The sequence below is a fragment of the Zingiber officinale genome, chromosome 9A, assembly GCF_018446385.1.
Source record: "Zingiber officinale cultivar Zhangliang chromosome 9A, Zo_v1.1, whole genome shotgun sequence".
NCBI classification, from domain to species: Eukaryota; Viridiplantae; Streptophyta; class Magnoliopsida; order Zingiberales; family Zingiberaceae; genus Zingiber; species Zingiber officinale.
The window spans coordinates 1,900,541-1,917,706 of NC_056002.1; the positions used below are offsets into that span (position 1 = coordinate 1,900,541).

The 17,166-nt window shown below is 36.7% G+C and overlaps 1 protein-coding gene across 1 annotated transcript; it reads right to left on the bottom strand.

Annotated features, from left to right (window-relative positions):
• Positions 1-267: 267 nt before the first annotated feature.
• On the bottom strand, positions 268-16,865 carry LOC122018984 (E3 ubiquitin-protein ligase UPL3-like). Its single transcript, XM_042576489.1, has 17 exons — positions 15,700-16,865; positions 15,240-15,350; positions 14,984-15,100; positions 14,287-14,454; positions 14,049-14,210; positions 9,994-10,239; positions 9,797-9,918; positions 7,543-8,953; positions 4,812-4,904; positions 2,997-4,583; positions 2,675-2,905; positions 2,486-2,590; positions 1,230-1,310; positions 1,067-1,135; positions 857-985; positions 630-752; positions 268-549 (listed from the first exon to the last, which is right to left on the bottom strand). The coding sequence occupies exons 1-17, from the start codon at positions 16,600-16,602 to the stop codon at positions 484-486; spliced, it is 5,724 nt and encodes a 1,907-aa protein (XP_042432423.1). The 5' UTR covers positions 16,603-16,865; the 3' UTR covers positions 268-483.
• Positions 16,866-17,166: the final 301 nt, after the last annotated feature.

Genomic DNA, 17,166 nt, shown 5'->3' on the forward strand with positions numbered 1-17,166 from the left:
CATATTTTTTAATTACATGAGTTCCCTCTTATCTTAGACTATAGAATAGTGAACACATTCTCCAGAGAGATGTCAATCTCGACATTTGACTACAATCAATTACATTTTGGCCTCTAAAATTCTTGGATATTCATATATATACAGGCAAGTGCTCACCGCCATGTAAAGGGAAAACAAGCCTCTCTATTTGCATGCTCTATCTGCAGTCATTCTTGAAGAACTGAATTCACTTCATAGCTGTGAAAAAACTAGCATTTTCAGAAAGAATAAAACGCAAAAAAATGGTATCCTCACTAATAAAAGGGTATCGTTGGGTAATTACATCTATAGATGAGAATATACAAATATTGAAAGGCTGAAAATAAAGATATAATTGATTCGGTCAGGTAATAAATCATCTGGCATTTGGTCACATTCACCGAATTCAGCAGTTAACAGACTCCTGATGAAGCTGAATCTTTCGCTCATGGATCTTTTTCAAGCTCACGAGAGATCAAAGGAACCCTGGCCTTCGCTGATGGCATAAAGGATTCTTTTGTGCATGATTTCCTGCAAAGAGATTCCATCAGGGAAGTGATAGATAAGGAGTATTACTTGGCAGTTAGATGATTAAATTATGGAAAAGAAACCTTAGTTGAGTAGGGTGGGAGTTTAAGGTAGTTTGCGCATGTCATAACGCTAGGCAAGTCGTCATCCACTGATTCAGAGACCCCATTCTCATTTGCTGTAGAGTTTGCTACCGCCGAAGAAAGCTGGCATAGATGAATTTTTAGATGATGAACCACAGCAAGAAAATCGGAATGTTAAAAATCATCACGCCTAAGATCCACAATGTGTTTTGATGATTCGGAATTACCTTCCTAACTATGGTCAGCTTTGGATTTAATGCAGCTAAACCACCAGGTGGAAGCCTTGGAGCACCGGTTACAAATTGGCAAAAAGCATGTTGCTGCTCTGCTGTGAATTCTCCCATTATATCAAGCAGCTGCATGATACAATAATTTAAAATAATAAATAAATCAATGATTAAAGTCAACTATGAGAAAATTAGTTACAATTCAGTTACATGAATAATTGAAGGGCTTTTGGCAGTGTAACCATGGTCGAACTTTATATTGTCAGCTAGAGTGTCAGGCTGCAGAATGCAGTTGGTATTCCATTAGTTCCTAACAATTTGAATAAAAAAATAGCAAACTTGGTCATCTACTCGTTATACAAGGACAAGTTACCTCCCACAATTCTGTACGACCACAGGTTAGAATGTCGAGCTCATGTGACGAAAATATTTGTAAAGAGGAGATGTCAAAGACCTGAAAAAATAGGAACAAAGTGGTACGAATAGAAACGATTACCTTAACCAAATTTAAAATAAAAACCATAAATATATTTTTGAAAGTTTGCTATTACTGACTGCTGTTTCAGTGAAAAACATAAAAGACTAGTAATTCACGAGGAAGCATCGTATTTCTCATAGGTCTTTTGAAGGATCCAACGATAGCGTGGCAGAACCTAACGAGTGATAACTAAAACTCATTGTTTCATTACTTCTACTTTATTCAATATTTGCATTGGTGAGTCATTACTTCTATTTGCTACAATGGGACAAGGGATCAATTTCCGAGGAACACATGCCCTCAGGAAAAATAAACCTAGCCAACTTAATGGTCGGCTATAAGATGACCCCGTGATTTACCTCCCTTTACATAACCAGTAGATGGGCCGTGAGGGGCGTCTAGGATGAGTATAATCACCTTTTTGCTATAATTGGTGAGTGATAACCAAAACTCATTGATTCACTATTTTTGCTTTCGCCAATATTGATGCAGTTCACCATTCCACCATAACATTTTTAAAATCTACCATCTGGATTTTGACAAAACGCAATCTTAAATCCGTGATGGAAATCCACCACGATCAAAGATACAAAAAATGCAAAACATGCCTCTGTTTCTATAATGGAATGAGTAACTGATAGGAAAATATGTAGAACTATCAACAATGCAAAAAGCTTCAAGTGATATAAAAAATTGATAATTTTCAAGAGGGGTCCTTTTGATGTTTTTGATACAGCTTTGATTTTTGCCTATAAATTTTTATTATGCTTCTTGAAATCACAATAAAGCAATGTTTGACATGTTCATAATAAATCTAAATATTCAAAATTAATGCGTGTGAAATATAATAAAATACAACAAAGTAATAATTAGATTACATTGTTCATCTATCCACTTTATGAATAATCATGCTTTGAGATACTATAATGATGCAATGTTTAATTATATTATAAATGCCAAATATATTTTCCAAAAACAATTATAAGTTTAGGATCTTATAGTCCAACACTTTATCTTATGATCTGATCTTTGAAACCCTCACTGTTTTTAGGTATGATCTTATTTTGCTCAACCAATTTGATCAGGTAAAGACCTTTTGGTGAATTAAAATGGAAAATAACACGAAGAAATGAGTATTCAAAAGCTATTACCTGGTTGAAACCCGCTCTAAACGCCTCCATCTGTCTTATAATGCCTGCCTTAATAGTTGCATCAACTACTAGAGTAACATACTCTTCCAAGTTGTTAGCATCAACCTAAAAGCAACAATGATTAATAATTCATCTAATGGTGCCAAACATTGAAACAGGAGAAATTAACTCTATCCTTCTAGTTAGTACCATTATATTTTCCCCTCCATCTTTAAGAATGTATTCAGGATAACCAGGAAGGGTGAAATTTAAGCACAGATCTTCAATTGAGGCACCTTGGAAACAGACATCAGCAATTGCCATTTGGTTATTACCAGGATTTGAATCCAGAAATTGTTTGCGGAGTACAAGGGCTTGCAATTCTTGTAATATCTTTCCAAACTCAGCATCAAATAAGAGGATGTCATGCAATTCAAGCTCCTGTATTAAAGAGTAAGTTCATCTTAACCAAACTAATGAATGATTTGCATGTAATATAACTGAGATATAAGGTTTCAACTTAGTGACTTACTTGGCCCAATACAAGTTTGTAGAATGCCATTGAAAGCGGCAAGTCCAGCAGCCGACCATCTTGTAGAGCTTTTGCCATAGTCTGACCAATCAGACGAAAATACTCAATAACCATTGAAAACTGACTACCATCAGAAGCATCCACACTAGGCGGCCAAGGACGAGGGAATAAACCAAGAGGAGCTTGTATAATATCGCGTCCTCCAATAGGCAAATCCTTGACTGCTTTCTTTGCTCGTAAACTATCATCACTCTCTCTACTATCTGTTCCATTTCCATCAACTAGCATTGCAGAACTCTCCGATGTAGTGTTAGACCTCCATAAACTCAATTCAACCCTTTGCAAGTCATGACTTAAAAGGGTATAGAACTCCAATGTTGGGCCCAATCCAGTGCCTACCTCACCAAAATATTCCACTTCAAGGACAGCTTTCTGACTAGCATACATTGTCATAACCTTTACGGCAGAGTCCAAGATACGATTCCGGGCTACACGAACCTTTTGCCTTTGCAGCCTACCAACTCGAACCTCTCTTTCACTTGTTGAATTCTGATTATCAGAATTCTGTTGTTGCTGAAGTCGATGCAATGCTCGAGATAGACCAAAAGCTGTTGAATAGAAATATTGCCTCCTGGTGTCAAATGGAAAAAGAAAAGGGCACGCTTTTGTTAACTGACAACACCATGGAGGAAGGCTACCACTACAAAGGGCTAGCGCGTCCTGCATTTGCCGAGCAAGCTTTGGAGTTAGCTTTCTATTCACAAATTCCTCAGGTGACACCTTTGGACCAATTCTATAAAGTTCATCTAAATTAGAGATTTTTGCTTCTGCAAAATCATCAATAGTGGACTGAGTTCTCAGACAGGTTGACAAGTGATTTAAAACATTGAGGATACGGAATAATGCTAATACATTATATGAAGGATTGGATTTTTCAAGATCACAAGGAAGCTCCCCTTGCAAGATGCTATTGAGCAGGGACATTCCTTGACAATTATTATTACTAATGAAATCCAAAGTAGATGCAGCTTTTAAAGATTTTGAAGAATTTGAACATCCTTGGGAAGTCTTGTCAATCTGCCCAACAGTTTTCTGGTATGTTATTGTAAATATATCACTCCAGAAGCCATTGTCATCACTGTGAAATTCAGATCCATTGAGTTTCTCATCTTCCTCTTCAAGATTAAGATGGCGCTGGAAAGCTTGATAAATGGTCAGGTTCTTGCTGAGCTGTTTTCCCCCGACTGTGAAGATCAGTTTATTCTGATGGTCACTTGAACTGGTACCAGATGCAAGTCCACGATAATCTCGGCCAACTCTGATACCTCTTCCACCTATTGAAGCAAGCCCTGCCATTGCAGCAGCAGCAAATGACATTGCCCCCTTTGAACCAAACACACTTCCCCTTCGGAACTCAGAAGATTCAGTGGCTCTTTCTGTGGAAGACCTGTCACTCAAAGTGGATATTGTTTTTACCTGATTATGTGTTGCTGAACCATCTGCCACACCTTCATCGGAGGCATCTCCAAGCTTGACATCATGTACCTTCTCAGGTATGCAGACAGGAAGAGAGTCATCTCTCAATACCTGAAAGGTAACAATTTCCAGCATCATTATAATTTAACTACATAACAAGACATGAAAGTACAACATATAGAAATCCACAGATATTCTATTCAGACTATAACAGCTTCAATTCTTTATGTTGATACTTGTTATGCCTAGAGATGCAAAAATATATAGACTTCAAATCAGTACAAATGAGGGAAATTACTTCATAAAATGATGAAATAGAAATAAATATCTTAGAAATACCTCTTCATGATCATCTTCCTCATCAGAGATGTCATCATCAACAAGCATAAGTGTGTCGTCCATCTCAACAGGAGACATATCAAACTCCTCATCCTGTATATACCACCACTACTTTTATTAAAAAATAATTCAGTAGAATTGAAGAGAAAAGAAGTAACTAGAGTCACCACAGGATAACACTCTAAGAGATGCCAAAGAATTGTAACAAAGATAAGCAATCAATAATCATGGGATTGAAGCAAAATATAAATATCTAAGGGAGTAATTAGTTGAGCAACCGCTTAAGCAATTAGTATCACGATTCCTCAAGGATGCTATTTTTGACAGGCACTTTTAGTACATCCAATAATACTTTTATTTAAGATTTTTAATGCCAAACAGAGAATAATAAATTAAATGAAGTGCGCAGAAAAGTGTAAGCTAAACATAACTCAGAAAATAGAGAGCAATTGCACACAGAAAGTTAAAAGGATGCATTCTAAACCCATCCTTTATTACCTGATTAACTTTTACATCCATGTTGTTTATGCATATCCCATTAGATAGTAACAGCACTAATCAGGAGGATCCATAAAATATACCAATAAGAGAGACATTGGCAAAATCTCAACTATTATCATAGCTAAAAATTAATCACCTTTTCTACACAGTTCAAAAAAATATTCTTAGTGACCACCCTTGTTTCTCTCTACCATTATAGAGGTGAATTTTTCTATAATGAAGCATATAAAATATCATAAACTTTTTTATTTGTATTTTTAAACTAATATTTTTTATAAAAAAAATTAATGAAAATACATTGCACAATAAATTTTTAGTTTCATGAAAAATTGACCTATATTTTGTGTTGAAAATGTATTCTCTATTACAAAATTATTAAAGATTAATTAAGTTCATTCAAAACATTCAACCATTGTCATCTATAAAAACTTTAAAATATATAATGATAAATGTGAAATTTGACCCTATATACCAACAAAAATGGTATTCTCTTTCTTAAAGAATAAATGTCCAAGTCTCCTTTGGTAAAAACTGCAACTCATTGAACCAACTAACATGCCCGACCAAATAAATTCTCAGATCAATGTGCAGTCCAATTAGTTGATCCAGTGGTTCAACCATAGAAACAGAACGCATGCATCTTGGCTGGTTCAATCTTCAATTTGGTTCTTATGACTATGTATGTAATGATTCAAAACAATGATATCAGGCCAGTTTCATTTCCTAATAATCCTTTTCTCTTTTATTTTATTTTCTCACTACCTTTTCCCAAACAATTTATACTCCACTCATTGAAAGTAAGGAGATCAAGGGATCTCTTCATCCTTGACGAACGTTAATTATCATCATTCATTGCTTTGATCATGTGCGTCTCTTTCCACCATGCTACAACAAGTGACATAGTGACAATATCATACAGCATCAAGCAAGGATATTAGCAGCATACTGACAGCAAAGGTATCTAGCAAGTTTTTATCTCAAAATAATTCCTTTCTCTTTTATTCCAAGTTTTCTCATATCCTCTTATAAAAAGATAAAATGAATCCAAGAAAATCTTAAATGTTAGCGATCCACACCTGTGAATGTGATCCTGTCTCTTAGTCAGACCACCATGCTATATAATTCTGATAATGAAAATGAAAATTAAGTTGAAATGCATAGTGGAAGGTTAAGCCTTTCTCCTGCTAACCTAGGTATTAGGAATTTTCTTTCTTAATTTGGGATTCAAATAGGGATAGTTCTCATCAAATTTTGTCTTGGAGGGCTCTACTAGGATGGAATTAGATTGAATTTTGGGTTTGCAAAGGAGGTTGTAGTGTGCGGTTCAGTTTGGCTTAACTGCAGTTGCACCCAGATGGGTTAGGTTAGCCAGAATCAGACCAGCTGGTTGTGTTTAGAATAAATTTGGGTTTTAACCCTTACTTTGTTCTGGGTACCCTCTTCCAATCTCTCCCATCAGTCAACCTCTCCCCCTCCTGATAGTGATATCATCTTCACCAGCAGCTCAAATCACAATCTCATCACCATGAGCTCCTCATGATGCCTGCTCTCAATCATGTCTCTCCTACATGTTCAATTGTGCATCACCTTGTGATCAGTCACTTTTATTCATCACACAATTTTCCGTGTATGATTGCAAGTTTCTCCCCACATAGTTCCCTTTCATGAGTTTACGGAGATTCAGATTCGTTGATTCTTTCCTTTTGGATCAGCAATGATGGAGGTGAGCATTCTTTTAATTTGGTAGATGTCTGTTCTGGTATTATATTAGTTATTAGAGGTTAATTTACTTTATAGGTCCATTAAATGGTTCCTTCTTGTTGTAGGATCTTGTGTATTTTGTGGGTGAAAGCTTGGAGAGGGTTGATATACGCAGCTCATCTATTGTGGGTGAAAACTTGGACAAGTACTGTGCACGAGGGCAAAACTTGATTTTATTTATTAAATTATCACTTTTATTTTGTTTGTTCAGCATTTTCTGTTTCTTCTTTAAGAAAGTTTATATGTCAATGCTATCGATCCCTCCTCTTAGGAGTCTACTGACGTATTCAATTGTACTTTCTATTAAACCAAAGAAACCCAATAATAAACAAACAGGTTTGCCATTATTAACATTTATGTCTCTTTCTCTGGCGTGGAATTCTTAGGGGTAAAATGTGTGATATAATCTGAATTGCCATAAGTGAGATACCCTAAAAATAAAATCCAATTTCTGATAGAATACACCGACCTCAGAGGTAGATTCGCCATGTGCAGTTTTCATTTCTGTGTCTTTGTCTGAGGCAGCTCTTCTGCGGGCAACATTTCTTGTTTGTGGTCCTCTTGATTCATCTGCACTACATTTCACGACAGCCTTACCCTTCCCTTTGGAAGAACTTGCACTTACTTCTGAACCATCTTTTGTAGCTGGAACTCCAGTCATAACTGATGATCTAGACCTGGTTGAAGGACGGTGTCCAGGAGTTGATGGTGTAGGAGCAGCAGATCCAGTAGTAGCAGCAGCTCCAGGATCAGAATTGCCAGCTGATGATGATGACTTATGTGCTGAGTCACTTCGCTGAACTCTTGGCCAGAGGAAATCTTCAACAGCAGCTAGACTGGCTAATGGATCAATAAGCACAACATTTGATGAATAATCACGAAGAGATTTTTCACCTTGTGCACGGCATAAACGCAGCTTAAAAGGTTGACATAAGGCCCCTAGACCAGAGGAGAAGCGTACACTTCCATAGCTAGACCTAGCCAATGGACTTATTGCAACGGGAAAATGTTCTAAAGAAGATAAAGCATTTTGAAGCTTTTGGACCAAAATACTCATATGAACTTTGCTACCATCCTTAAGTTCCAAAGGAAGTGCAGTCGCAACAAAATACTTGTACCTTCGAAGAGCTTGCTGCCGAAACTTTGGCAAATTAGCTTCAGAAACTCTCTCTTTTCCAAATGTGCCACAAGTAAAATAGTCTAACAATGCCAAAACAACACCGCTGCCAATAAACTCAAAAGTAGATACACCATCACCTTTTTGAAGTTCGGTCAGTATCTCCATTATCACTTCATTTAGTTGTTCCTCATTACTAGCAGATAAGTCAAAGGAGGACACCCCAGAGGCTTTACCTTTACCTTTGGTCTTTCTCTTTGCATTTTCAATGATGGAGTTTAACTTAGAGCAAAGATTTTTCAAATGAATGAGATCCTCTGTGAGTCCAGCTTCAGTTGCACCTGGGTCTGCTGGAAAATATTTATCTTTGAAAGACTTGGCTAGAGAACTAACTGTACCACAAAAATTCGTATTTTCCATTAGTGATTCGCCTGAAGTTGCACTAGAAACTTCTGGTATAGATCCTTTTGGATCATTGGGTGAGATGTTTTCAATGTTTGAAGCACCATTACGTCGTTGATTACGACGAGAACGCCAAGATATTCCAAGTGAAGGATCACAGTCCTTTTCAGAGATAGGCGGAAGAGAAGGAACCGCACTTAAAGATTCTGATGATATTAGTACATCAACAGCATGAACAACCCCCTCCCTCACAAAAATCTTGGAAAATGTTCCAGGAAGCTTATCCATAAGAATCTCTGCAATCTGAATAGCAGGAATCAAGAGTTGTGGGTCTTTACATGCTAAAATGCCAGCTAAGAAACTGCAATTGAGTAGAACGAAATTTGTTATGCTTTCAAGCCAAGTTACCAAATTTGAAACCTAGTCAACAAAGAAGGTTTAAGCATAAATTATAGTAGTAACTACTTTGTATGATGTGAACTTTCAAGCTCCTTTCAAATATAAGTTGACATATGATTTCGCTTGGATAAATATAGTTCTCATCTTATTTCAATTATGGGGAAATTCGTTCAGTGTGCACTTATTTTTGCCTGTGGACTTGCCATCTAGCATGACCAGTGAGGAAAGGAAATTGCATTAGTGGTGCCTTAGAAATTATAGCTAAAAATTGTCACTTGAATTTTGTCAACGGGGACTTGCCATGTGGTAATTCTTTCACTGTAAACAAATGGATAGCGTTCCACGCCTAAGATTATTTATATAAGTTGTGCAAATCTATCACGACATGTGGGAATAGGAGGTGGCACTCCATCTGCTTACCTAGTGCAAATAAGCTTCTCATAACAGGCAAAAGCAGAATTAAAGTGGCATTCAGCACTTGTCCATAACTGAAACATGATGAGAGGTATATGTACAAATACTTAGAAATTAAAAGCTGTGCTATGTTTGAGAAGAACATATACATTCTAACTTCAGATGACAGGTAGCCAAGCCATCTACTTGTTTACAGCGCAAAATTGTCACACGACAGGGAAGCAAAATTAACATGTCACTCAACTTTTGGCGATGATTGAAACAAGATGAAAAGTATATGTACAATTGATTAGATAAATAAAGGTTAGGCTATAATTGAGAGAAGCTTCAAAAATCCCAGGTATATACAACAATTCACATTAAATCATAATGCATTTAAGAACACTGATACCTAGATATGTTTGCAACACTGAGCAAGGTCTGGATCATATCTGCTGAGCCAAAATACATCAACTTTGCAATAATAGACAAACATTTATGACGAACAGGACCACTTATACTGGAAGAATACACCTGCACAACAAAAGTTGTAGATGTGCGGAACAAAAAGGCTTTTAAAAAAATGTTCACACAAAACAATAGCAGTACTTGTATTATAACAGGAAGTAGGTCCATTCCAAACTGCTGCAAAAGTTCAGGTTGCTCTTGCAATAATTTCCCATGAGCTGATACTTCAGTAGTAGTTTCACTAGAACCATCATGCTTGCTAGAAGTGCTAGCAGAATGTTTCATAGTTGTTCCTTTCACAAGTACATTAGCGAGCATTGGCAAAGAAACTGTTCCACTTGGCAAGGATGGCAGAAGTTCATCCACAAGGTTCACTGTCACATAAACCTAAATAATTTCACTAGTTTAAGTTAATATCCAAAATGTCTAGAATGGAGGCCTTAGCAAGGGAGGCAAACGGTGGAAAGAAATTACAACCAAAGGTTAAATCAAAAGAGAGAGAGAGAGAGAGAGAGAGAGAGAGAGAGAGAGAGAGAGAGAGAGAGAGAACATCTACATTGTGATGCTAGGTGATCACTTAACTCTTCTAAAAAAAATGAAACCAACAGATAAAGATCTAGTAGGAAAGCAATAGATCAAGGAGTTTTTTAGAAAACATAGAAAAAACTAAACTGTATATGTTAGTTTACATTTGAATACATAGCAAGTCCAAAGATAAACAAAGTAATCAGTAGAGAGTAGTGAACAACATGTTCTCTCTATAAAGTGATACTAATCATAGTTAACTGTTCTATAGAAATCTACCAAACTCTCTGATAAACTTTAATATAAACCTCATCTCATCACATAGAAGTTCTTGGAACATCAAAGGTTAAATTCATCCAATATCCTCGTAGAAAATTGGGCTTCAGTTTATTTACAATGTGCAAGGAGACAACACCCTTAGACGATGTCCTTCATCAAGTCAAGCAGCCTGTCCATTGATCAGATATGGTCATGCCATAAGAGGGAATCCTTCCAGCACTTCAAAACATTGTTCTTACTTTCTTTTTTCATTCTTTCGACATATTCAATTTCATTATGTTTACATGTGGCATATGTGCCACCTCAGAGCCATCAACGATTTGAATAAAGAAAATGTTTTGTTCTCATTTGGTTATTGAACTATGCTATCCACCTCCAGTGAAGACCTAATCAAAGAAAATGTCTTATTCACATTTTGCTGTCTAGCAAAGGGATTGTAATGTCCATCTTCCTTCTAGGAACTTCAAGTGTTTTGCTTTTCCCTTAGTTTATTGCATGTAGATGTAATCAACACTTCAGGAAGAAGCCCAGTCAAAACATTATTGATATTCTCTCTTCATCTGTCACCGCATTGGCTGGAAATTCATGCACTGAGCTGCACTTTATTCTCTTCATCTTTCGGTTCTATCAAATCAATGTGTCTGTTGGTCTGAGGGCAAAGGGATCATAACTTGCATGCTCCAACTATCTCTAGAGTTTCACAACTTCTAGGTAAAGGATCATTGGTTGCATGCCAAAATTTTGTTTCACCTATGTGTGAGTAATATGCTCTGGTTTCATTATTGTTGTGTCTAGTTCATCTTCAAGTTTTAGAGTTCCTCTAGTGTATGTAATAGGCTAGAGATACATAGTATTTGTTCATCCATTTGAGGGAAGTATTAATGTCATTCAGTTAATAGATGTAATGTAGTAAGTTTAGTCCCAGATTAGTACTTCTAAGTTTAGATTTTTATTATGAGTGTATATATCCTCGTGTAATGGTTAATTACAATGAAGCAATATAATTTCCTTTCTCCAATTCCACATAGTGCAAACATATTTTTCAATCAAAATTTTTAGAAAGATCCAACAAGTGGTCTACCACATGTTCTTTTAGTTTACCATGTATTTTTGTATGTTGAAAGTCTCATTTATATTCCACATTAAAGCAAGGTTTAAAATCTCGATCCATCCCGAGGTTTCAATAATTTTGGTATCTCGTGCTGTGCCAATATAATTTCAATATTTTTTTAAATTTTAAATATAAATATATATTAATTTTATTAATATTTGATTATTAAATATACTGTATATTTTGAGATATTGAATTTATATTTCAATATTTTCTCATAAGATAATGGCTATTAAATTTTTATAAAAAATATTTTAAAAAATAAGTAATTCTCAAAATTCAAAACTAAATTTAAAATTATAAAATCATTTAAAAAGCTAAAAAAAATTATAAAAGCATTTAAAAAGCTAAAAAAAATTATAAAATTATTTGAAAATCTTAAATTATTTTATAAAATATTTTTAATTTTTTAAAACTAATTAAAAATTTTGAAATAATTTTTAATATTTTATAACTATTATTAATAATAGTTTATTTATTAAAAATACATATTTAAAAAATAAAAAATTAACTAAACCAAAAAAAAAAAATCATGGCTGTGGTGACCCACGAGCACTGCTACCCCGACGGAGGATTTTAGATACATATAAAATTTTCTTAGAAATTTTTATATATTTTAATGGGATACAATTTTAGGAAATATATTTTGCTATTTATTTAAGTTAGGGGTTGAGTGGGTCCATTAAAAAAATAATAACATAGTTAGGAGATAAATAAATAAATAAATAAAAATTTTATTATATATTTTTAGAATTAAAATAAATAAAATATATAATTTATTAGATAATTTTATTAGAATTTAATTAAGCCTCTTTGGATTATCCTATCATAGTTATGAGTTGATTGAGATAATCAACGTAAAGTTCAGTTTTACTTTTTAAAAAAACTCTCCATTTTAATTAAAAAAAATCCAACACATTGCGACCTCAGTGCGGCCGCGAGGGTCGCACAACCCCTCGGGCATGACCCCTGGGGTGGAGCAATCCCTCCAGAATGGCCACTGGGGTCGCACAACCATTCTGGAGCAGTCACGAGGGTCGCGCGACTTCTCCGCGACTGCCTCTGGGCTGGTGTTGGGTCATACCGATGTCGATCGACAGGCGGAACGAAATGTTTCGACTAGCTCGACACGATATTTCAATCCATGCATCAAAGTGTTTGCATTCAAAGTCACAACAAGATTTGATAACACATCAAAAGCACACTATTGCTTCCCTCTTCTTCTACATAGATCTTTTCCCCTTAAAAGAGAAGACCATTGTAAGAGAATCCAATTGATAAGTAATGTTTATTGGTCAATCATGCTTAGATGAATAGATCAACAACAACAACCAAACATTTTCCCACTAGGTGGGGTCGGCTGTATGAATCCTTTTACGTCATTGAGCTCTATCTCCTATTATATCATCATCTATATTTAAATAAATTTTATCTTATTTTATTGTTACTAACTAAGTCTTTTTTTGTCTTCCTCTTCCTCGTTTGATATGCATATTTATCATAGTTTCACATCGCCTAACTGGAGCATTTATTGGTCGTCTAAGTATATGTTCGTACCATCTTAAATGTATCTCTCGGAGTTTTTCCTCAATAGATGCAACTTCGACTCTCTCTAATGCTCTCATTTCTTATTTTGTCCATCCTCGTATGTCCACACATCCACCTTAACATTCTTATCTCTGCAACTCTCATCTTCTGCTTAGATGAATAGATCATTTCAAATAAATATTTAGATCAACATAGTAATAAATTGTCAATTCTCAGTCTCAGGTACTCTAAAATTAAATTGAAAGGGTCTAATGTGATTGAACTCCCACAAAATACTGATATTATTGCAAATTTATAGACAGATACAATTATAAAATTTGGTTCCTCAGTGCACAAGGCTCCCTTTCAAGCAGGGAATAATTTTCCAAAACTCAATCCTAACCGTAAACACCAAGTGTGCAAATAAGCAGCTTTTAGCAAGCTTCCCCAATACAAGTCAACAACTTAAGAGGGGGGTATCAAAACAAAGAAGAGATGATTGGCAAAATCATAGAAGTACATTAAAAATTAAAGTAGCAATTGTGATCTCAGATCTATTTGCACACAAAAGTTAACTAATATAGTATTCTATGAAAAGTCTTACATGGAGAAATCATTTAGCATTGATAGATGATATTCTTCACTCCATCCATGTTTTTAATAATTTAATTTTGTAAAGTAAATAGGAAATTGTTGGCCATGTTTGAAACACTGAATACAATGCTTTCAGTTAGGTAGAATGAAAGAGAGATACCTGTTCAGGTGGCCTAGTCATGGCAGATGTAACAGAAGAACCAGAAACAAGTGCAGAACTGAGAAGAATATCTTTAAGTGTGCCACTAATTCCTAAAAGAAGAAGATTTTTAGCTGCTAGAGGAGATCCACTAGCACAAGTTGAAAGTAGACGAATTAAACCCTGAAATAGACAATATATGTACCAGTGAAATAAACTTGAATCAGTCTTCATTGGTAATTCAAAGCAATATGCCTACCGTATATGTAGAAGTACTAAGAGATGCTTGTCCTCCTGAATTACTGGGAGAGATCAGTCCTGCTGCTTGTGTAAGCAATCCATGATTACACAACTCATCTAATTTATCAGGACATAATGCAAATGCTTCTGCAATTCTTGTCAGGCACGCAGAAGCATGTTCTACAACCTTCCATCAGAATTAGCAATCATTCAGTAGCAGTAAATAAACATTCATCAAGTGGGAAAAAATATTGAGAACACAATTTGCAGGTTAAATTTTTTTAAATGATATCTTTAAATATGAGAAGATAAGTACAAAATAACATTCTAATGTGCTTTATATATTATATGTATTAATTTGTCGAGCATTTTCTTATTAAATGTTAATTGACTAACAATATTAATCATTTTTCAACCAAATCCACAGAATTGTGTACATATAGTTTCTGTTTTGATACGCCGACAGTTTTTTGAATTTTCTTAGCTGTAAAAACGGGAGTAGAGTTTCTAAGATTCTCTATTTAACTGAAATGAAAAACTGGGGGATAAATCACAAAACAACTAAACTTAATTTACTGAAATGACAAACTGGAAAAAGAAAATCACAAACAAAATAAGCCCTGACACCCTTTTGACATCAACATCAATAAGCCATAACAATCCCAACACCAACATTCTATCTTCTTTTGTGATGATAAATTAAACATTCATGTTACCTTTGCATCATGATAGTTGAGGAGGTTGGTCAACAATGGGATTGCTTCCATGACAAAATCAGCTGCATCAGATGGGAGTTTCTTGCACATATTTGCTGCAGTCGAGAGAGCCACTCTCTAAAATGTGGAATCAACAAGATAGATAGAACACAAAAGTAAGATAAATACAGCCACTTCAAAAAACTGATACAATACAACCTGCCAGCAATTGAATAAAATAATAGTCAATGTCTGAAATAGACAGATCTTATTTTACCTGAACTCCTGTGGAGAAAAAGTCTAGGTAAGATAGAACTGCCATAAGTGCACCAGCACGTAAGCAAGCTGTTGGGTGTTCTTGTGATATCTTCTTGAGAGCTTGAAGTGACTGCAAAATATACAAGTAACTTAGATGAAAGAAGTTATCATCATCTGGTTCATAGCACATGTTCTTCATCCTACCAAATTTATGTTTCCAACATTTCAAAGAATACAGGCCAATGCACAGCACTACAGATGTACAAAGAAGATGATTCACATCACAAAACCAACTCATTAGTAAAATTAAAAAGGAGTGCCTAGGAAAATTTCAGAACCATGTTAAGCATCATTCCTGTGCTTTGATGCTCCAGGCAAATCAAATTGGGTATATCTATCTTATATTTCCAAGCAATCAAGCAAATAAGTGATGGCCTAATCAACTATTATCATATACTAAATGGAACATACAAACTCACCTGTTCTGCTAAGTCCATGTACTCTATAGTGAGAAGGCGAGCACAGAAACAAGGAATAGCACCATATCGAACAACAGACGCACATGATGAAGGCAGGACATCACATAAGTAGGTGAGGGCCCTGGCAGCGAGTAACATTATGTCGGGATTGCTTTCATGGTTGAGAAGTCCCACAAGCACTGGCACAAATGAGTCCATCGCTAGCGACCCAAGAGAATCCTCAGTTCCAATGGACAGCATCTCGCAGAGCTGGTTCAGTGCCTCAAATTGCTTATCCTCTTCGCCATCAGCACGAAGACCCGCCAAAATCTTTTTCAGACGCCCGCTCTGCTGCGAAGAAGAGGCTGACAGGGCAGACGACGGCAATAGATCATCAAGGCCAGCACCCAATTTCCTAAGAAGCCCCTGAAGGGCGCTGCTAGTTGATGTCGGGTTCTGATGGTGGATACCTAGACTACCCTCACCATCAATATCATCATCGGCTCCGCCATCAAAATTCAACCCTAACATCCTCTCGGCGTCCCTATCCCTCTCTCTCGACCTTGACGCTCCCGCCTCCTTTCCCCTGTCGGCAGCATCCCGATCGCGGTCACCAGACTGATGGCTCTTGCCAGAGCTGCGGCGGCGACGACCGACGGAGTCTCCAGCCGAGGTGTCCATGGGTAGGGCAGCGGCAGCAGCAGCGGAAGAGGCAGTGGCAGTGGCAGCGGCAGCAGAGGACGACAACGAGGGGGGAGATGATGGCAGGTTCTGTGAACGGCGGGATCGCGTAGACAGGGCAGGGGGAGCCTGAGAGGAAGCGACAGTGGTGCGGGAGCGTTTGGCGCGGCGGGTAACAGGAGAGGTCTGAGAAGAAGGCGCCGACGATGAGGCCTCCGCCCGCTTCCGGCTGCGCGTTTCCATACAAAGAAGAAAACCTCCCTCGCCGCAAGGCGGCGGTGCCGATCAAGATTCGGCCGCGGTCATCTGCGATCTAACGCTAAAAGGAAAGTGAAAGGTGAGGCTTTGCGAGAGCGATCGATCGGAATCCCACAAATCGACGGAGATCGGCGGAGATCTTTGACGCGATGGAGAGTAGGTTTCTGGGGTGGTTCGCCCAGTAGGCGAGGCGAAACAGCGGATCGATTTCAAGGGCCGAGCCCGATTCGGTCGTTGGGTCGAGAAGCGTCAGCGAGAGAGGAAGGGAGATTAAAAAGCTCGCAGACGCCTCGCATCCACTCATTCCGAGCTCGCGTTGCTACTCCGCGGGCTCTTAGTGGGCCGACCAACCCACTTATTTTGCAGCCGCTCATGTGCTAAGGACATTGCAATGAAAAATTTATAGCATATAATTTATGCTATAAATCTCTTAATATGAATCCTTCCATCACTATATAAGTAGAGTTTATAATTTTTTTATAAACCTATATCAAAATCTAAACCTCTTTAAGAGGTTTACGACTACGGATGCCCTAAGATGCACAACAA

Bases quoted from the DNA above. Each gene is read 5' to 3' on its own strand.
- LOC122018984 (XM_042576489.1), bottom strand. From the start codon at position 16,602: ATGGAAACGCGCAGCCGGAAGCGGGCGGAGGCCTCATCGTCGGCGCCT. The intron at 14,211-14,286 runs GTAGGCATATTG...TGTCTATTTCAG, and splicing joins TTAGTACTTCTACATATACG to GGTTTAATTCGTCTACTTTC. The intron at 2,591-2,674 runs GTACTAACTAGA...TGTTGCTTTTAG, and splicing joins ATGGAGGGGAAAATATAATG to GTTGATGCTAACAACTTGGA.